Here is a 22,025-nt window from a genome sequence, read left to right on the forward strand (position 1 = left end):
AGTGCCTGGACGCCTGAGTCGCCGCTCTGCGCGACCTCCGCGCGGGGGAAGGAGCCGGTGCCGCGCGGCCGCGCTAGGATGGAGGTGCCCGGCGGCAGCGATCCCAGTGGCGACGGGGCTGGGGACGGTGCCCACCTGGACCCCCGGGCACCCGGCGCCGTTGCGCCCATCTCCGGCCAGTGCGCGGCCGCCCGGGAGTCGGAGCGCCAACTGCGCCTCCGCCTCTGCGTCCTCAACGAGATCTTGGGCACGGAGAGGGACTACGTGGGCACCTTGCGCTTCTTGCAGTCGGTGAGTGTAGCGCGGGGACAGCCTCCGCTCCAGCCGCCAGCCCCGCTGCGGAGCGCAGGGGCCTCCGGCGCGGGGTGGTCCCCACAACCTGTGGCCACGGCCCCCGGGCGGCGCGAGAATCTCCTCAGACGTGGGGAGGGCGGCCTCCTCCAGAGCTGGGCTGTCGCCTCCCTGGCCGGCCCCGACCCGGGGTCTCCCTCACTCCGTTTCTCCCCACGGCACGCTGCCCTTTTGTCTTTTTCTTTCCCCTTCTCCGCCTTTCAAATAGTTTTAAAATTAGTTACATCCGTGAGGCAGGGTCTCTGGGAGCCAGGCGCCGGGAGCTTGGGCTTGCGTTTTTTTTCCCGGGGATTTCTTCGCCACCTAGTGCATCACAGACTACTCATCTAGGACGGACCCTAGAAATCCTAGAGCCCAGAGTCTCTAAGCGCCCAGTAGAGTAGGATAAAACCCAAAGCCCGGAGTAGGGACAAAAGTCGACAAAACCCCGGGGTAGGACCCCTCTTTCCCACGCACACGCTTTTGCTGGAGCTTGGGGACAGTGGGTTTCGAACTCACGACTCCGAGGTTCAGTCCCATCCTCCCCATCCCCAACTCCAAGTTGCAAAACCACAGCGTCAGATGCTGTAAAATAACTGAGCACTTATTATGTGCCAGGCGCTTACATTTGTCATGAGAAGGTTGAACCTTCACAAGTGGCCCATGAAGTAGGGACGAATATTTCCCTCATTTTTTAGATGGGAGAGTTTAGCTCCAGAGAGGTTGAGTAACTTGCCCAGAATCAAACAACTGGTTACTTGGGGATACCGGATTTTGAACCAGGGCAGTCTGAGCTAGTGCTCCAAACCCCTATTCTCGGCTGCATTTTTTTTTTTTTTTTCTTCTTCTTCTTCTTCTTCTTTTTTTTTTCTCTGTGAGAGGGAGGAAGGGGCCACTTCCCTACTCTCCTAGGAAGTGAGAAAAGTGGCTAGGGGGTGGGAGTGGGGTGAGCCTTGCTGGAAATTAGGAGACTCCGAGGGCTTTAATCTCCAAACCTCCTACTGGGACCTCATTTACTCCCTTCTCTGCTCTAGGAAGTCTTTTAATCCTGGTTCAGGAAGGGCTGGTTGGGGGGTGGGGTGGGGCGGGGGCGGTTGGTGTTTCCTTCAGAAACCCCAGAGCCAGGCTCTACAGCTCCCAGTCTCCGGGGAAAGAGGGAGACTCTGGCATCCTCTGGGGTGCCCCGTGGCTTGGGGGTGCAGCTGAGGCTGTGTGAGGTCCGAGTTTTAACTCAAGGAGGACAGAGCCCTTCTCTCTGTGAAAAGAGGTGTGTGTGTTGAGGGGTGGATGGGCGGGGAGGAGAGTTGTGCAGAGGCATTGAAAACCATTTGGCTAAAGGACCCTTCTAGAAAGGCCTGTGAGAATGAGGCAGGGTTGGCCTTTCTTTCCCATCCCTCCCTCTCTCACAGTTAAAAAAAAAAAGAAAAGAAAAGAAAAGAAAAGAAAAGAATCTGCTCAGTTTGAATTAAAGATGTAGACAGCCCTGGTATCTCTGAGCAACGTCAGATTCTAGGGAACTCCTCATTTCTCCTTCTAGCCACTCCCTGCTTCTCAGTCTGGAAGGGAAAGAGGAAAGACAAGCCGATTTTTATATTAATAGGAAAGAAAATATACGTCTTCCTCCCACGTCCTTGCTCTGGACGGTGTGGTGCCTTTCAGAACAGATAGAGATGGCATTTGGGTTCACTGTGGTTTTAAATTGTCCATGTGTAGAGTCTGAGGAAGCTGGAATGATGGAAATTGATTGGAATCAACCATCCTTATTAAAGAAACAGAAAAAAAAAATTTGTCTACTTCCATAGTATCTCCTTGACACTTTGAATTTGCTGAGGTCATCAGTTTTTTGTTTGTTTTTTTTTTTGTATTGACCTGTTAGTTTTGAGATGAGCTGGTTCCGACTTGGACGTCTTGGATCAGTCGTGCACATGTCCTGGCCTCAGTTTCCCCACTTGTCAAATGAGGGAAGGGGAATCCAGGCTTTCCTTCTGCCATGTCCTTTTGGGTGTCCCCAAGCTGGTGCCAGAAACAGACTGGTTGTGTAACCCGACTAGCGGTACCTCGTTTGTGAGCTGTAGGAGACCTCTCTTGTTTGGCTCCATCAGAAACGGTCCCTAAACGACCCAAGATCTTTCAGTTTTGAAAACCCAGGGCTTAGAGCTTCACGAACTGCTAATTATCAAGGTTTTCCATGGCAGCGAGGCTGGCAACTTGCAGGTTGTGATTCTCTCCTGTCTTCCCACTCTCTCCTCCCAGCCTTTATACTTACTGAGGGCTTGTTCCCGCTCGGAAGAATGCTGGGTAATCCCTCCCTGCTTTTAATTCCATGTGGCAGAGGCAGGTCTCGAAGGGTTGCCTTGGCCTCCTTGTGTCCCTTGTTTTAAGGTCCTGTCGCCAGTAGAAATGAAGTCTTTGGGGTAGACTGAGCATTGTGCGAAATGCAGAAAAGCCAGTTCTAAGTTCCTGCCCTCGAGGAGGGCCAGGTTCTAGTCAAGGGTGGCGAAATGGGTGTTTACAGAAATCCAAGTATGAGGTTGGGCTCGAGCCAGACTGCTTGGGGTCGGGTCCTTGGGCTGTGTGACCTTAGGCAAGTGGCTTGACCTTTCTGAACCTCACTTTCCTCATCTGTGAAATGGAGAATGATAATAGATCTTATAGGGTTTTTAAGAGGATAAGTGAGTTATATAAATATATATAAAGCACTTAGAACAGTGCCTAGCAGGTAGTAAGGCACTTCTAAATATTAGTTATTATCATTAATTGTTATATGATAATTAAATATTACAGATGATTATTATTAAATATTAAAGATGATTAAGATGATAGGATTCTAGCATCTAGCAAGCAGGAGTAGTCAGGGAGGGCTGCTTGGAGGAAGTGAGATGTGAGTCAGCACTGAAAGGAGGACAGGAACTCTGAGTGAATTTCCTTTTGACCATCTACACTCCGGAACCAGTGGTTTTGTTTGGTTCCAGGCCTGGGGCTCTCTGGTTCCTCTAGAATCTCCCCATCATTGCCCACCTCCTTCAGGAACTGGATTGCACCTCCTCCCCTGTCTCCGATGGGGACTGCTGACTTTGGTGCCGTATTTTGTGTGTTTATTGAAGAGTCATGGAAAGGCAAGGACAGCCCTCTTGTATGGATGCTGGATCTCTCTTGGGGGACCCCATAGAGATTGTGGGAGAAAATGCCCCGGGTTTTGGCTGAAACTTGGATCGCAACATCTAGAAGCCCCGGCTGTGTTGGGTGCACCGTGTGTCCTCTTGGGCAGTGTTAATAATGATAGTAACAATGGCGGTCCTCACTGTGTAGGAGCTGACACTGATTCATCATTTACCCTTCTATCAATTCATTTGATCCTGCCAACACCCCTATGAAGGAAGTGCTGTCCTTATCCCCATTGGCAGATGAGGAAACTAAGGCATAGATAGTTTAAGTGAGCTGCCCTGGGTCATGTAGACAGCTGCCCACCCCAGAACTCATGTTCCTAGCCACTTCGCAGACTACCTCTGGCTTATAAAGGGCTTGACACCTGCCTTATTAGGGTGGCAAAACTGGGATTCGAATCCAGGTCTCTGGACAATTACCCTCTGCCTATGCTTCCTCTGGTTACTTCCCCTCTGTGACTCCTGTTCTCTCTTCCGCACAACGGGCAGAACTTAGAAGAATGGAAACGTCAGGCTGCTGGGTTCCTCCTTTGCACTCTGTGTCTGTTCATGGCGTGAGGGTTGAATGTGGGGCTCTGGAGCCAGGCTGCTGGTGTTCAAATCCTGGCTTTACTCCACACCGCCTGTAGGTGGCCCTGGGCAGGTCACCAGCCTACTCTGTGCCTCAGTTTCCCCATCTGTACAATGGGCATAGTACAGCACCTGCTGTATCATAGGGGTGTTGTTGAATCCTCAGTGAGCCTGAGGTTAACGCTCTTAGTTAGCACTGTACCAGGCACAAGTAGGTGCCCAGAATGCGCTGGTTGCTTTTGGGGGGATGTGCAGCAACAGGGGGCAGTTGAGGTTATCTCTTTGGGGCTCAAAGTCTTCCCCCTTAAAGAGAGGCCGGGTGAGCCTTGAACCCATTTGCCTCTTGGTTGGATTGGTTTGGGGTCTCTGCCTGCAAGCGGGGTGGGGGGTCTGTCGTCAGGGGTAGGTGCCAGTGGGTCCCCTGATGGGTGTGCCATCCAGCCTGGGCGGATGAGCTGAGAGACTCCTGCGTGGGGAGTGAGTGGTCAGCAGCCCCCCCGAAGGGCTCCTCTTGGCTGAGGACAGAGACCTGTCACTCTCAGGCACCCAGAGGGTCTGCCTGAGCTGGCTGGGCCAGGGTCCCTGAGGATCAGAGGGTGTGGGCAGAAAGCTCCCAGAATATCTTCTGTGGTTCTGCTTTTTGGGGTTAGGAGACGAAAGCTTTTCTTTTCATTGGAGCTCTGCTTGCCAAAACAAGAAACTGTGTGGTTTTGTGTTGTCACTATTTTTTTTAAGATTTTTGTAGTCCTAGTCTGACACTAGGGAGCAGTGCTGGGGAGTGGGGATGGGGGGGGTACATTTTAAATTCCGCGGTCACTGAAACAGAATGACCTAACCAGTGATGTGGGGGTTTTTTCACAAGCTTGTGTTGTGCAAAGTAGGATGCTAAGAAGTTCTGCCTTGGGAAAAACACTAACCATAATATGATGTACGTTGTACGTATAACATTACAGGAGCTTGGAGAGAAAGATGAAAAGGCGTGTATCTTGTGAAGAAAGGCAAGCAGAAAGATGAAAAAGGAAAAAATGTTCCAAGAAAGGCTGTTTGTAATGCCCTTTCCACGTAAAATTATGCATATGTATGAGAATATATTTTTTACAAATCGCCGACGGAAGTAATTGCATTTCCAGCATGATTATTAGATAATGCACAGCAATAGTAATAATAATTTTGCTAACACTTATGTAGCGCTAGATGTTTGTAAGCCCCGTGTAAGGCGTTCTCTGTGTATCAGCTCAAAAGTTCCAGGTATTATTATGCTTACCATTTTACAAATGAAACAAAGGCCCAGAGAGGCCAAGTCAGTTTCCCAAGGTCACACAGCCTGACCCAGCTGGGATTCAAACCCAGGTAGTCTGGCTGCATAGCCCCCATTCTTTACCACTACCCTTAACTGCCCCAACATGGTGCTGTGTTCATGACCCAAATTACTGTCTTTGTGAGGCCTCTGGGCTGCCCAGGTGGGCAAGAATTAAGCCAAAAGGTCCAAATTATCTGAGCTTCAGGATGCTGGAGGGCCAGGACCAGGCCACTTTGTATTGGCCTGAACATTTTCAGGAAGCAAGTGAAAATTTTGTGCTGATAAAAACCTAAGCATCAGTAAGAGTTAGATGAGGCCCATCTTTTGTGTATTGCAAACAGAGCTACGTATAGGTAAAGCCATAAAGAAATTAGACAGTTTTTCTCAGCGTGTACGTGTATAGGGAGCACCTGCTGTATATTCCGGGCAGTGTTTTAGGCCACAAAGTTGCAGCTGTCAACAGGGCAAACGTGGTCCTTGTCCTTATGAGAAAGATGACTCAGGGATGCTAGAACTCGGTGCATTTGAACGAGAGTGCTCTTCAGATAAGCATCCCAGACATCCATTCACTATTATTTTGGTGTTTGCTCTTGTGACCATTTCTCTGTCACTTTAAGAAGAGATGGATGGGGTTGGTGTCCCTGGCTTCTGGAGGCTTCAAGGGGCATCTCTTTCTTAGAGAGTATCCCCCGTTTATCAGGCCAGTGAGTAGAAGAGCTGTTGGGCTTGGGGCCACACCCTCAGATTAAGAAACCCACATCCTTTCTGCTTTACAGCGCTCCTCTCTTAATGCTTTTGCAAGAGTTGAGTCTTTGAAGTAAGCCATGCCTTGCTGCAGAACTTTACCTCCCAGATTTTTGTGATTTCTCTTCTTTTTTCCAATAGACACAGGTTCTCTGGCTGGAACCCTAGTGAGAGGTGGGCAACCAGAGTATCGTGTCCCACTGGCTTTGTTTCGCAGGCACCAGGTGAGGTCAGAGCTGGTTCTTGCCCCAGAATTTAGGAGACCTAGAACTTGCGAGCAAGCCAGGGGGTGGAGGGTCTGAGACCCCCCCTGGAGGGACCCCCTGCAGCAGTTGCGGCCCCAAGGGGGAGGTGAGCCCTGGTGAAGTGTGGTGACTGTGCAGCTGGTCAGGGTTCCAACCTGAGAGTTCTGGGGAGAGAGGGCTAGGGGGCCTTCTCTGGGGATTTGTGTTTTAGCCTGGATTCAACATCCTCCTTAAACAGGTTCATCTACATGGGGCATTTCCAGCCCTAGTACCTGGTCTGGGGTGAATCCCTCCATCTTCCAGCCTTCGGCACTATTGACATATTGGGCGGGATTATTCTTTGTTGTGAGGTTGTCCTGTGCATTGCAGGATGTTTAATAGCAGCCTTGGCTTCTACCCACTAGATGCCAGTAGCATCCCCTTCCCCCAGTTGGGACAATCAGAAATGTCTCTAAACATTGCCACGTGTCCCCTGGGGACAAAATAGCCCTGGGCTGGGAATCACTGGCTAAAACCTCCTTTGACCACCAGCTCTGCTTTCAGACCATTTTAGGGCATTTACAGGCCTACATAGCCATGTATAACATTGATGTGTATGTGTAAATGTGTATGTGTTTACATAAATGGCATGGTACGGTTTGTTCTTTTCACTCTGCAGTGTGTCTTGGGTTCATGGTTAAGAGCACAGATTCTACAGACAAATGGCCTGGGTTTGAAACCCAGCCCTGTGACCTTGGACAAGTCCTTTTGCCTCTATGAGCCCTGGTTTCCCCATCTGTAAGATGGTCGTAGCCCTCCTAGGGTGGCTGCAAGGATTGAGTGTAGTCTTCCATGCACCTGGCACAGCTGAGTGCTGAGGCAGGGTCAGCCTGCCTGAAGTACTTGCCACAGAAGGAAGCCCTGAGGAAGGAGGGAAGCCCTCCAGCCTCCCAGCCGAGTGTGGAGTTTTAGGTTTATTCTTATTTTCTCGGCTCCTGGAGGACCAGAAGAGGATCTGCCTGTCCGCCCCTCTTTTGTCTTGTGGTCAGACACACAATCTGTGTTTACCCGCCTGGTTCCTTCCCCAGGGTGGAGCTGACAGCCGATCCCTTGTTTCTGGGCCAGGAGAGGTGAGGCTATTTCAGGCTGGCGGGACTAGGGCCACTGAAGGTTGGTAGAGGCAGGTGGCCAGTTGCCATGGAGATCTGAGGTCTTTCCTCCCCTCCCTGGAGAGGGTGGGTGGCTTCTGCAAGGGGCTACTCCCAGGAGGGGTGAGGCCAGGGTCAGAGCAGGGCGTGGGCAGTCAGTGCTTTCATTCACAGATTCACTTGTTCATTCAATAAACGGACGTTAAGCACCTACTAAGTGCCAGACACTGGGCTAGGTGTTGGCATGTGGCCAGTACAAGATGGACAAGGTTCTTGCCCTCATGGAGTCTTCGGACCGTACAAAAAGAGGTCACTTGGGAGAGTGACAAGAGGTGTAATAATGATAAACTAATCCACTGAGGCCCTTCTGTGTGCCAGGTACTATGTGAATTATCTCCTTGAACCCTTGCAACAACCCTCTGAAGTAGAGACCATCATTATACCTATTTTGCAGGTGGGGAAACTAAGGCCCAGAAAGGTTGACTGACTTGCTCAAGTCCACACAGTTTGAGAGTGGGTGCACCAAGGAGGAAATAAAATGGGGACATGTTGGTGACAGGGACGGTGGCATCTATTGAGATGGGGTGGTCAAGGGAGGCCTCTCTGAAGAGGTGGCATCTGAGCTGAGTCCTGTGGCAGAGAAGGAACCAGCTGTGGAAAGAGTCGAGAGAAGTGTGTTCCAGGTAGAGGGAATGGCATGTACCAAGGCCCTGAGGCAGGACCGTGTTTGGCTTGTTTGAGGAATAGCAAGAGGCCAGGGTGACTGGAGGGGAGGGGAGGTTGGCATGGGCAGCGGGGGCCTGGTGGCATGGGCCTCACATATATGGTGAGCAGTTTGGGTTTGAGTCTTAGTGGGCTGAGGAGCCCCTGGCGGGTGAGATGGCTTCCTGCTTCCCGGGAGGGAGGGGGCACCCCTTGTTTTCTGTTCAAGAAACTGATTTGTATGATTAAAAACTGTTAGGTGGCACCTTGGACTCCACCCTCCACTCACAGCTGTCATAACAGCACTTTATCTGGTGTCAGCTCTCACCCCTGCCCTTGCGGGGGGGGGAAAGTCTTTTTCAGACCCATTTCACAGATGAGGAAAACTGAGGCACAGAGGGTAACTTGCCCAGGGACACACCATCTGGAACTGGCCATCGCCTCCTCTGCTCTCACCCTTGCCTCCCACGGTCTGTTCACCATACACAGCCTGAGGAGTCTAGTTAGCACTTAAGTTAGGTCATGCCGCTGCACCACTCAAAGCCCTCCTATGGCTGCCGCCGCCCTCAGAGTAAAAGCCATGTCCTTAGAGTGGCCTGGAAGGTCCTGCATGTTCTGCCCCTGTCACTTCTCCCATCCCTCTCCTAGTCATCTTTTTTTCTCATACAGTTTTTTTCTTTAATTGAGATGTGATTCACACATGGTAAATTTTACCCCCTAAAGCGTACAATTCTGTGGTTTGGGGTGTATTCACAAGTTGTGCAATCATCACAGCCATCTAATTCCAGAATCTCCTGTTGCTCTCGTTCCCCCCCTCACTTCCCTCTAGCCACATTGGCCCTTTCTCAGATGCACCTGGCATGCTCCTGCTTCAGGGTCTTCTCACTTGTTCTTTCTGGAATGCTCTTCCTCCAGTATCCCTGTGGCTCACTCCTTCAGGCCTCTGCTCAAACGTCATGGTCTCCATGAGGTCTTTTCTGACCAACCCCCACTTCTAATTTGAAATTGTACTCCACCCTCCCTCACCACTTCCTGTCTCCTTTTCAATTTTAATTTATTTAAATTGAATAAATTTAAAATTTTATTCTCTCTCTGGTTTTTAATTTATTCTCTCTCTCCAGCACCAAGAACAATGCCTAGCACATAGTAGGTCCTCATTAAATATTTGTTGAATGAAGGAAAAAAAAGCCTCTCTTCTGTATACATGTTTATATATTTTTTAAATAATGTGATTATCTTGATTTATATAACTGCTAAATTTTTTTTTTGTGTGTGTGTGTTATGTGGGCCTCTCCCTGCTGTGGCCTCTCCTGTTGTGGAGCACAGGCTCCGGACGTGCAGGCTCAGTGGCCATGGCTCACGGGCCCAGCCACTCCGCGACATGTGGGATCTTCCCGGACCGGGGCACGAACCCGTGTCCCCTCCATCGGCAGGCGGACTCTCAACCACCTCGCCACCAGGGAAGCCCCCTAAATATTTCTGTGTGGACTTTTGGGGCCCAGGGTCTGGCCCAGACTGTCTGGGTCTGAATTGTGTCTCTGTCCCTCAGTGGTTGTGTGGCCCTAGGCAAGGATCTTCCCCTCTCTGGGCCTCAGTTTCCTCATTTGTAAATGGGTTGGGACACTTTGCTCAGTGTCTGGGACATGGCCAGGCTCCAGTCAATGGTGGTCGTTCTTTCATTAAAATTATTATTATGTTTTAAATTCTTAGTATTTCCCTATTTTTTGTACAAGGACAGTTACAGGGCCTCATCTTGAAAAAAGTGTCTCAGATCATTCCTGGGGCTTGAAATAAGCAACTGAATTCATTTTGACCAAGTGGCCTCTTGCCCTGGACTCCTGGTCTCTGTACTCTGAAGGCAGCTGGGAACAAGGGCATCTCTGGAATGACTGGCATTTGGAGCTAGAAGAGAATAGCCATCTCCTTCCCTAAGGAACCCACTTAAGGATAGAAAAAAAATGGTCAACTTCTCAAAAATGCGTTAAGGCCCCCCAGCACCCCACTCTGAGATCCCTCCACAGACTTGAGTAGACATGGAATAAACCATTCCCTACTTCCTGGGTGAGGCTGTTACACATCCTGCTTCCTTTGCATTCTCACAGTTGTGCAGATGAAGAAAGTGAAGCCCAGAAATGTGAGGCCACTTGCCCAGGATCACAAGAGAGGACGTATCCGTTATCTGTTGCTGTGTAACAAATTACTCCACGGTTAGTAGTTTGAAGCAGCCCTATTTATAATCACCTTGCAGTTTCTGTGGTCAGAATTCCGGGCATGATGTAATTGGGTTTTCTGCTGCAGGTCTCACGAGGCTGCAGTCATGGTATTGGCCAGGGCTGTGGTCTTGTCTGAGTCTTGGGGGCCTCTGCTTAGGTTCTTGGTCGAATTTACTTTCTTGTGGCTGTAGGACTGAAGTCCCCATTTTTCCTGCAGACTATTTGCTTGTGATGACTCTCACCTCCTAGAGGCTGCCCTCAGGTCCTTGTCATGTGCCCCCTTAAACATGGCCCCTTCCCATAACCTAATCACAGGAATGAACTCAGCTGCATGGTCCCACCTATTCAAAAGGAGAACAGATCCTCCAGGGCATGTACACAAGGGGGCAGGACACCTGGGGGCCATCTCAGGCTTCTGCTTACCACCATGGTAGGTGGTGGATCTGAACTCAGATTGATTCCAAAGTTCATGTTCTTGACCACTGTATGTTGTTTTTTCCCTCTCTGGCCCTGTCCAGGATGGACCCTGAGTGAGGTGGATTGATTGGTTGGTGGAGCCATTCGGTTCATTTTGAGCGAGATGGCTTAAGTGGGATGTCGGTGGGATGCCACTTCCCTCCCTGGCAGGACCTGGTCTCTCTAACACAGACCCCTGGTATGTCTTGAAGTGATTTGCTGATTGGGTTGTTGAGGATGAGCCTGGAGCATCTGCTCCCCTAGGTCCCCTCCCCCCTCCTAGTGGGGGTTTAGGCTCAGACCTGGCCATGGAGCAGGTGCCTGATGGCTCCCTCCTTTAGGAGACATTTGTGTCATATGTTGTCACCCTAAGGGTGGGATAGGGATTGCGGCAGCCATGCTGGTTGGTATTGATTTCTAAATATTGGGGCTTTTTCAGATAACTTATTACTTAGTGATTTTTAATTTAATTCTGTTGTGCTCAGAGGATATGCTCTGTGGATTTCCAGCCCTTTGAAATGCTGGTTTACGACCCAGCATACGTCTGCGTTAGTGACCATTCCCTGTGCACTGGAAAAGAATGTGTGTAGGTAGACCTCAGAGATATTGCGGGTTTGGTTCTAGACCACCGTAATAAAGTGAATATCGCAATTCAGGGAATCACACTAAATTTTTGGTTTCCCAGTGCATATAAAATTATGTTTACACTATACTGTAGTCTATTAAGTGTGCAATAACATTATGTCTAAAAAAAAACAATGTACATACCTTAATTAAAAAATAGTTTATTGCTAAAAAATGCCAAAACAATTGCAATAGTAACATCAAAGATCACTGATCACAGGTCACCATAACAAATATAATAATGAAAAGGTTTGAAATATTGTAAGAATTACTAAAAGTGACCCAGAGACATGAAGTAAGCAAATACTGTTGGAAAAATGGTGCCTACAGACTTGTTCGACACAGGATTGCCACAAACCTTCGATTTGTAAAAAACACAATATTTGTGAAGCATGATAAAGTGAAGCGCGATAAAATGAGGTCTGCCTGGGCTCCTCTGTTGTTGGGTAGAATGTTCAACAAATGTCATTTAGATCAGGGTGGTTTATAGTGTTGTTCAGGTCTTCTGTGTCCTTACCGACTTTTTTTTTTTTTTTTGCGGTACGCGGGCCTCTCACTGTTGTGGCCTCTCCCATTGCGGAGCACAGGCTCCGTACGTGCAGGCTCAGCGGCCATGGCTCACGGGCCCAGCCGCTCCGCGGCACGTGGGATCTTCCCGGACCGGGGCACGAACCCGCGTCCCCTGCATCGGCAGGCGGACTCTCAACCACCGCGCCACCAGGGAAGCCCCCTTACCGACTTTTGGTCCCCTTGTTCTACCAGTTACTGGTAGAAGTCTCCAACTGTGGTTGTAGGTCTGTGTATCTCTTCCTTGAATTCTTTCAGTTTTACTTTAAAGTCATTTTGTTGGAACATACACGTTTATGATTATGTCTTCCTGATGAATTGAGTCTTTTATCATCATGAAATACTGCTCTTCACCCTGATAATGCTCATTGTCTTGAAGTCTCTTTAGTCTGATATTAATATAGCCACGCCAGCTCACTTATGCTTTCTGCTTTCTATCTCTTTCCTGTTAGCCTCTTTGTGTCTTTATATTTCAAGTCCATCTCTTATAGGCATCACAGAGCTGAATCTTGCTCTTTTATCCATACTGACAGTCTCTGCCTTTTAATTGGACTATTTAGCTCACATACATTTAATGTAATTATTGACAGGTCTGGGTTTAGGTCTAATATCCTGCCATTTCATTCTGGTTTGTTTGATGAGGCAATGGCAATCAAAAAGGATCTCCTTCTTCCCCATCCCCATTGCGCTAAAGGTAAGGGGAGCAGGAAATTGAGGTTGATTGAATCCAGACTCTTTGCTGTGGCTTACAAGGCCTCTGTGATCTGGACTCTGCTCACCATGCCAACCTCATCTCTCCCTACATTCACTATGTCCTGGTCCCATCAGCTTTCTTTCTGTTCTTGAACTTGCTAGGCTGGTGAACCTTTTCATTTGCTGTTCCTCTTGCCTGCATCGCCTTTAACTGTGCCACATCAGGGGTCCTTCCCTCTTGTTCAGCTGTAACTCCAGTGTCACTTCCTCAGAGAGCCTTCAAGTCATGGTCTCTGTGTCACCACACCTGTTTTCTTCTTGGTTCCTGTCACTCCCTGAAATAATCTTGTCTGTTTACTTGATTAGTGTCTGTCTACTCCCCTAGGATATAAGTCATATGGTCTGCTGTGTTCACTGACACCCCTCCAGCACCTAGCACATAATGGGTGCTGTTAGTATGGGTCGAGGGAGCGAATGTGTGAGTGAAAGGGATTGAATGGGGTGCACTCTGTGGCAGGGGCCCTCCTGGTTCCTGCCACCAGGCCTCCCTGGTTCCTTGACTTTGGGGAGCATGGACCACAGCATGGGGAGTGGCTGCAGGCTGGCATCCTTGACCTCCTGCCCTTACCACACTGGGAGGGCAGAGGGAGCTCTGTGTGGTCCCAGCCACTAGCTGATGGCTGGCCAGGCTGTCGATTGGGTGGTCTTTTAAGGTTTATTTCCCCTCAATCACAAAGGTAACAAATACAGTGGGGACGTGTGTGTCAAAAGCCCATTCCCTTATGTCCGTTCAATTACAGGCTGTCTCTTATGGAACCAAGTGTGGTAAAATGATGTTTTATGTATGTACCTGGCTGTATATGTTATACCTTTCTATATATGTTCAGGGGTCTAGACGTAGAACTCCAGTGTGCTGTATTTGTGGACATTTTAATGCATTTTTTCAAAGTTAATTTTTTGGTAACTTTTTATTTTGACATTTCAAGAATATAGAGCACCCCGTATACCTTTCACCTGAATTCACCAATTGTTGGCCCTGGGCTACATTTGTTTTAAAATTCTCCCCTTGTCTTTCCCTTCCTCCCCACTTCCCCTGCCCTCTACATACAAACATATGCGTGCATACACACACACACAGACACACACACACACATTATTATTATTACTTTGATCCATTTGAGAGTAATTGCAGACATGATGCCCCTAAATAATTCAGCATGTATCTCCTAAGAACACAGACATTCTCTAATATAACCACAAGACACTGAACAAAATCAGGAAATGTAACACTGATAGTAAATTATACAATCCATGGGAATTCCCTGGGTCTCCAGTGGTTGGGACTCCACACTTTCGCTACCGAGGGCCCAGGTTCAGCTCCTGGTTGGGGAACTAAGATCCTACCAGCCATGTGGTACAGCCGAAAAAAAAAAATTATACAATCTGCAATCTATATTCAAATTTCACCTATTTTCCCAAAAATGTTCTTTATACCTCTCCTCCCCTCCTTCCCCATCCCCAGTCCAGGGTCCAATCCTGGATCATGCATATTTCGTTTCCTTCTTTGGCGATTTTGACTGTGTGTGACTTTTAGCCTTGTGCGGGTAGTAGGAACTCTCCCCTAAGATGTGGCTCTGACAGTGCTTCTCCCAGGCCACTACTTACCAGCTCTGTAACGCTGGGCAAATGCCTCTTGGGCCTCAGTTTCTTTGGCTATAAAAAGGGGAAATCTCTGTTTCTCTCCCATAGGCTTCTTCTCTTCCACACATTTTATTGAGCATCTACTGAGTGCCTGGCTGTGTTGTAGATGCTGGTGAGTCAGCAGTCACAGGGCAGGCAAACATCTGGGCCCCCGGGGCGGCGGCTGAGAGGAGAAGGTATGGTGGAGTAAAATAGTAGGTGTTGGGCACAGAGCTGGCTTCCAGGGACGCCCTCCACGCATTGGCCGTTTTTGCTGTCTCTGCTCTTTGTAGAACATTTGGAAAATCAAGACAAGCAAAAAGATCTCACCCTTCCAAACAGTCACTTCACCTTTTGGTACATTTCCTCCTTGCTCTCTGCGTTCTGTTTGAGCTGAGGTGTGATCACGCCGCACACACTATGTTTCGTCTTTTCTTGCCTCTTCTGTGCAGCTCCTCGTGTCCCTGCCAAGCACTCTTTGTCACTAAGCCTTTAATGGCTTCGTAGTGAAACGTGGGGCTCTGGATCTGCTCTGTCCAGGTCGAGTTGTTAGGGAACTGTTGACTGAAATCGCCCACCTTGACCAGGCCTGCTCGCCTGAGTTGTCTCACAACCGGAGGTCCCGATAAGGAACATGGTGCCGCTGTGGAAAACTAACCGAAAGAATTCGGGAGGGGCCTAAAGAGGGAGGAGACAACCAACCTCCCAGAGTCCTTCACGCTGGAATCCATCTTGGCTGAGAGATGCGTGCGCCACGAGGAAGGACCCTGACTCAGACTATGGGTCACGCAAGGTGATTGGCCAGAGACAACACGGAAACTAACGCCATTACCATAAAACCTGAGGCTGCAAACCACGTGGCAGAGCAGTTCTCGTGGGGTCCCTGACCCTGCTGCTCTCTGCCCAGGTGCCCCTTTCTAGTAAAGTCTCTTGCTTTGTCCGCACGTGTGTCTCCTTGGACAATTCATTTCCAGATGTAGACAAGAGCCCACTCTCGGGCCCTGGAAGGGGTCCCCCATCCTGCAACAAAATCCTGGCTACTTACCGGCTGTGTATTGGTGGTCAAGCTGCTTTACCTGGGCATGCCTCAATTCCGGAAATAGTGCCCACCTCTTAGATTGATGGGGAATTAGATGAATTAAGATCTGTAAGATCTGTAAGCTCTCAAAACAGTGCCTGGCACATGGTAAGCACTCCGTATTTATTAGCTATAATTATAATAATTATTATAATAACATAATAATATACTAATAAAATTATCATCAGTTAACCATTCCATTTATATTGGGCATTTACATAGATTTCAGCTTTTCACAATTACAGAGTACATGCGTCTTTGTTCAAGTTGCCAGTTCTTTTATTGATTCAGTAACTGGGGGCTGAAGAAACTTTGGTTTAGGGCCTTTTGGTTTTTAAAAAACATTTTTTTATTTTTGGCTGCGTTGGGTCTTCGTTGCTGCACGCGGGCTTCCTCTAGTTGCGGTGAGTGGGGGCTACTCATTGTGGTGCGTGGGCTTCTCACCGCAGTGGTTTCTCTTGTTGCGGAGCACGGGCTCTAGGCACGAGGCTTCAGTAGTTGTGGAACATGGGCTCAGTAGTTGTGGCTCGTGGGCTCTAGGCATGCAGGCTTCAGTAGTTGTGGCACATGGGCTCAGTAGTTGTGGTGCACAGGCTTAGTTGCTCTGTGGCACATGGGATATTCCTGGACCAGGGCTCGAACCCATGTCCCCTGCATTGGCAGGTGGATTCTTAACCCCTGTGCCACCAGGGGAGCCCCGGGCCTTTTGGTCTTTACTAACCCAAAGAAATCATTGGCACCTAGAATCCTAGAATCGAGTTGTCAGAGCTGAGAGAGACCATGACATCATCTCACCCATTCATTTCATTTTTCCAGAAGGGGAAACTGAGGCCCAGAACTGTTCAGTGACTTGGTCCAGGCTTACCAATTGAGTTTGTGATGGAACTTGAAATTGAAAGCAGTTTTCCTGACTCCTATCCCATGATTGTTCTGCTTTTGTCCAACAGCTCAGATGCTTGGAGGGCAGAGAGGGAGCTTTAAGTTGTGTCCAGATGAGTTGGAGGAATCCTGTGTGCCTAGAGGATGCCTTTGGGAAACTTTATTTTCAGATTCTGTAACTTTAGTGACCATAAATGGTATGTGTGTGTCTGTCTGTCTGTCTTATCGAACCCATGTCCCCTGCATTGGCAGGTGGATTCTTAACCCCTGTGCCACCAGGGGAGCCCCGGGCCTTTTGGTCTTTACTAACCCAAAGAAATCATTGGCACCTAGAATCCTAGAATCGAGTTGTCAGAGCTGAGAGAGACCATGACATCATCTCACCCATTCATTTCATTTTTCCAGAAGGGGAAACTGAGGCCCAGAACTGTTCAGTGACTTGGTCCAGGCTTACCAATTGAGTTTGTGATGGAACTTGAAATTGAAAGCAGTTTTCCTGACTCCTATCCCATGATTGTTCTGCTTTTGTCCAACAGCTCAGATGCTTGGAGGGCAGAGAGGGAGCTTTAAGTTGTGTCCAGATGAGTTGGAGGAATCCTGTGTGCCTAGAGGATGCCTTTGGGAAACTTTATTTTCAGATTCTGTAACTTTAGTGACCATAAATGGTATGTGTGTGTCTGTCTGTCTGTCTTACTATCATTCATCCTCCATGGGTCCATAGCACCATGAGTTCCAAATTGGGGGTCCTCAAGCCAGCGCAGGCCCATAAATAGGTTTTGTCAGGCCTGTACAGTGTTTTAAAATTTTTTAATTGGTTGCCAGCATTGAAAAATCAAGAAATTTCGTACAAAAATTTATATTTCTGATTTCTTAAATAATCAGAAGATCTGCCCACATCAAGCTTGCATGCCTACAGGCCAACACTTGGCTGGAGCTGAACAGTAGCTGCCTTCTTTAGACAGGGCTTGCAGTCTTCAGTTTGCCACAGTCTCCACCCTTCCATAATGTCCCTAACATTGAAACCAAATATTGGTTGCCATTTATCATTGTGCTTGCTCTGCTGTTTTTTTTTTTTTTTTTTTTTTCGGGACGCGGGCCTCTCACTGTCGTGGCCTCTCCCGTTGTGGAGCACAGGCTCCGGATGTGCAGGCTCAGCGGCCATGGCTCACGGGCCCAGCCGCTCCGCGGCATGTGGGATCTTCCCGGACCAGGGCACGAACCCACATCCCCTGCATCGGCGGGCGGACTCTCAATCACTGCGCCACCAGGGAAGCCCTTTTTTTTTTTTTTTTTAAATACAGTTAAGATCAATCCCTGCGCCACCAGGGAAGCCCTTTTTTTTTTTTTTTTTAAATACAGTTAAGAGGACATTGGAATATTTTTTCTAACCCTTGTTTCTATCAAATGGAAAACTGAAAGCCAGACCAAGAGGGTTACATATTTTAAGAAACAAAGGAGGGACAGGTCTACTCTCTGAGGTGAGTAGAGGGGAAGAAGGTTGTTGTCTCTTAGAGAGGGTGACTCTCTTGTCCTGATTTCCATTTCCTGTGGCCTGTGAGCAATCATTCTCTTTTCTTTTTTGCAACATCAGCTGTTGAACTGGAGGTTGCCACATTCATCTGTCCTACTTCCTGCATCTTGTTCTGTACTTATGCTCCTTTGGGAAATCCTGGGGTGCACATCCCAGAGAGGAAGCAGTGAGCATCCTACAAGGGTGTTGGGGGTTCCCTCAGCTGCCGTCTGGGGCCTCCTCTTGGACTTCAGGACGCTGGTACCATCCCAGTCAGGCTTGGTGTCTTCCTGCGCTTGTGCAGCCCCGTGGAAACCTCTCCCCTGCTTTGTTTCTCCCAAATCTAGAAGGTTTTATAACAACAACAGCAATAGCACTGCTCTTGCTCACAAGATCAGCAAATGCTGGCTGTCAAGATTCTTTGGTTGCGAGTGACAGAAAACCCAGCTTCAACTGCCTTCAGCAGAGACGGGAATTGCTTGGCTTGTGTTAAGGAAGGGTCTGTCTGTTGTCCTGGGGTGGCCTCTGATTGGCTGCCTTGAGTCATGTGCCCATCACTGAGACTGACTGGCCAGGTCTGGGTGAGGGGCCCACCTGTACCACATGGCAGTGGGGGAGCCATGGTTCCTGGAAGGAAGACTTCAGGCTGCTGGGACCAGAAGAAGGGGAGGGATGCCAGCTGGGAGCATCTCTCCTCCTCTGTGCTGGTACCATCATCCCAGATTGGAAGCCTTTACCTTCTCCAGAGTCTTGGGTCGCAGGGAACCCTGTTGTCACTTGGGCTGCCTGCAGTGCCCCGTGGCTTTTCCACATCCTACCTCAAAACCTTGCTCATCTCCTGCTTCCTCAAGAGGTCCTCCCTGACTGTTCTGGCTCTTTCCATGGATCTAATAAGAGCATCAGCCTCCACATGTGTGAGATGTCTTCAGTGGACGTGTCTCAAGCAGCATAACCTCCCAGGAATCTGGCGGGGAAGATGTTCCAACGTTGCCTATTTTATGGATGAGGAAACAGAGGCTCAGAGAGGTTCAGCAAGCTGAAAGGCTTGAGGGTCGCACAGTATCCTGTTCTCTCATTGGAGGCTCCATCGTGTGTTTTGTCTTCTCTAAGGCCATACAACCTGGATTTGAATCCAGGTTCTGCCCCTTCTAGGTGTTGTCACCTTAGGAAAATGGCTTAACCTCTGTATCTGGGGGAAGAGCATTCCAGGCACAGGGAACAGCAAGTGCAAAGGCACTGAGGCAGGAGTGTGTTTCAGGAACAGCAAGGAGGCCAGAGTGGCTGGAGTAGAGTGAGCCAGGTGAAGCGTGAATCGGAGGTGAAGTCAGGGAGGTAACAGAAGGATGGGGGAGACTGGTGGGCAGATTGTACAGGGTCTTATGGGTCATTGTAAGGACTTTGCATTTTACTTTGAGTGAGGTGGGAGCCCTTGGAGCTTTTGAGCAGAGGAGGGACAGAATCTCACTTAGTTGTCACAGGATCCCTCTGGCTACCAGTGGAGAATGGACTGTAGCGGGGCAGGGTGGAGGCAGAGGGAGGAGGCTGCATGGTAGCCCAGGTGGAACAACATGGCAGCTGGGGTCTGGGGTGTTCCACAGGTGGCTTGAAGTTAGTTAATTGCCCCTCCTTTGTGTTCCTGTGTTGTTCGTTAGCTGTATGGCCTTGGGTCCTGGCTTTATCTCATTGAGCCTCAGTTTTCACATCCGTAAAACGGGGTTAATGGTGTTACTTCTCTTATCAGGCTGTGGGCGTGAGTTACATGCCATGATAAATGTAAAGTGTTTCCGGGAGTGTCTGGCACGTTGTAAGCTCTCAGCAGATATTTGTGGAATAAACCAGTGAGAGAACGACAGGGAGTTTGGGGCTGCTCCAGCTCTGCCCAAGGCATCTACCCATGAGGTAGCCCCAGAGCGGGAAGCATCCCGTCTCCCTGCCCAACTCTACCCTCCTTCCCACACACACGGAGATTTGAATGAACAGAACCCAGAATGTTCTGGCAACAGTCGCTCCCTCTTTCCTAGTGACAAAGACATCTTTGTTATGCCTGGGTGTGAAATCCATCTCAGAAATGAGGATGGTGCAGGCTCAGGAGGCAGCTGGCAAGGAAGGGGAGGAGCTTGGGAGGAAGGCATCTCAGGGCCCTGTAGAGGGACAGCCTGCCCCCGCACAGTCATGTAGCCTCGTGTGGGTCAGAATGCTCTTGCACTGGTAGTGCTTTGTGGAACGAGAACTATGCGGGGCCACATTTCTGCTGAGTAACCACATCGGTCAGCATTACCTTCTGTAGCATTACCATTATCTCTCTCTCACACACAGGAAAAGTGATAATACCCAGTGCTGGTGTGCCTGCTGGGAAGTGCACAGTTCCATAGGGTTGCTGTCAGGAGTCTTAATGCTGCTGTCTTTTGGGAAAAATAGTCTGGCCGTGTTTTCTTATTTATTTCTTTTCCTTCTCGTTTCATTGAGATGTAATTCACATACAGCACTGTGTAAGTTTAAGGTGTACAGCGTAATGATGTGACTTACGTCATGAAATGACGATCCCAGTAAGTTCAGTGAACATCCATCAGCTCGTAGAGCTACAGAATAAGAGAAGTAGAAAACATTGTCCTTGTAATGAGAACTCTTAGGATTTACTCTCGTGACAACTTCCGTATCTAACGTACAGCCGTGTTAAGGATATTTATCGTGTCGTCGTCTGGCAATGTTTTCAAAAGTGAAAACCCAGGATACCCTTTGAATCCGTTCCTTTGGGAATCTCTCCTGTAGAACCAAGAAGAAAAAGTATGTAAAGATGTCAGAAAGTTGTTTGTTCCGGTTTTGTTTATCATGGCCCTGCCCCGCACAAAAGGCAACCACTTGGGTACTCATTTGCAGAGAAAAGGCTAAGGTTTTTGCTCACCCGTGGTTGGGATGTTGGGCAGCTGTTTAAAAGAACGAACTAGATCTCTTCTCTTGATGTGAAGGGCTGTACGTGCTGTACTGTTGAGCAAGAAAGGTTAAGTTGCGAGTCAAGTGTAGAGGGTGATCCCAGTTTTGAAGGAGAAAACCCAACAGCCCAAAGACCCTCTGGATGAGTATCTGTGAATGTCGAGAGAGGCACTGGAGGATGCATCCCAGGATATTAACATTGGTGGCCTTGGGCTGAGAATGGGGAGGGTTTTAGAGAAAGATATTTTGTTTATCTTTGTATTTTTTTTTTCATTGTTCACTAGTTATAATGAAAGCATTATTTTTCAAATTAAGATAAACTGACAATTAAAAAAAGACAGTTGCTGGCTTCTCACTCATGTGTGGCGGACCCGTACATAATATTGGGTCATATAAACCCTCCCATAGTCCTCTGAGACTCAGGATAACGGGGTGGTTGAACAAGATTCTGAATCCAGACCCCTTATGTTAAATCTGGGCCCCAGATTTGGCCAATGGATCTTTGCCCTTGTGGAGCTGACATCCTGGTCAGTGTAGAACTGCGCCTAGAACAGGGGTGTCCAAACGAGGGCACGTTTTGCTCCCCAGGGGACATTTGGCAAAGTGTGCAGATGTTTTTAGTTGTCATAATTGCAGAGGAAGGATGCTATTGGCATCTGGTAGGTAGAAGCCAAGGATGTTGCTAAATAACCTACAGTGCCTTAGGACCACCTCCGTGGCATGAATTATCTGGTCCCGAACATCAGTAGTGCTGAGACTGAGAACCATGGGCTAGATCAGTGTCTGGCACACATTAGAAGCTCAACAAATATTAGCTGCTGTGATGAAAAGATGACATAAACATGTCTTTGTTTGCCGCCCATCTTACAGACAAGGAAATCGAGGCTTGGAGAGAGGTGCCCCATCCCTGGGGGAGGGAGGTGGCGTTCGGGGCTCGGGGCTGGCCTGTAAGTCCAAGAAGTGGGAGACCTCGATGCTGGGGAGACTCTGGAGACCCAGGCCTGAGCTGGGTGCTGGCCACCCCTCCTGGCTCCGCAGCTTGGTGCCAGCACTGTCGTCTGCCAGTCACCACGATATCTCGATGTCTCGGGCCAAGGTATGTTCTCAGCCCCCTCCCCATGTGTCAGTCTTTGTCACATCCTCTGTGCTGGCAGCCCTGGAAGGTGGGGTGGGCGGCGGGGGGGGGGGGGCCTTTTTTTTTCAGCTCAGGAA

General features: G+C 48.9%; 1 protein-coding gene across 3 annotated transcripts in view; it reads left to right on the forward strand.

Moving 5' to 3' along the window:
• Positions 1-6: 6 nt before the first annotated feature.
• The window catches only part of PREX1 (phosphatidylinositol-3,4,5-trisphosphate dependent Rac exchange factor 1), a 197,954-nt gene continuing 175,935 nt past the window's right edge, over positions 7-22,025 (forward strand). For 2 of the 3 annotated variants that reach the window (XM_024750367.1, XM_024750368.1), the window contains exon 1: positions 7-291. In XM_024750367.1, the coding sequence (XP_024606135.1) occupies positions 79-291 (213 nt within the window). In that variant the 5' untranslated portion in view covers positions 7-78. Of the gene's footprint in view, positions 292-21,683; positions 21,910-22,025 lie in introns of all 3 variants that reach the window. The other variant, XM_024750369.1, reaches the window with a different exon arrangement.

The sequence above is a fragment of the Neophocaena asiaeorientalis genome, unplaced genomic scaffold, assembly GCF_003031525.2.
Source record: "Neophocaena asiaeorientalis asiaeorientalis breed wild unplaced genomic scaffold, Neophocaena_asiaeorientalis_V1.1 scaffold606, whole genome shotgun sequence".
Taxonomy (NCBI): Eukaryota; Metazoa; Chordata; class Mammalia; order Artiodactyla; family Phocoenidae; genus Neophocaena; species Neophocaena asiaeorientalis.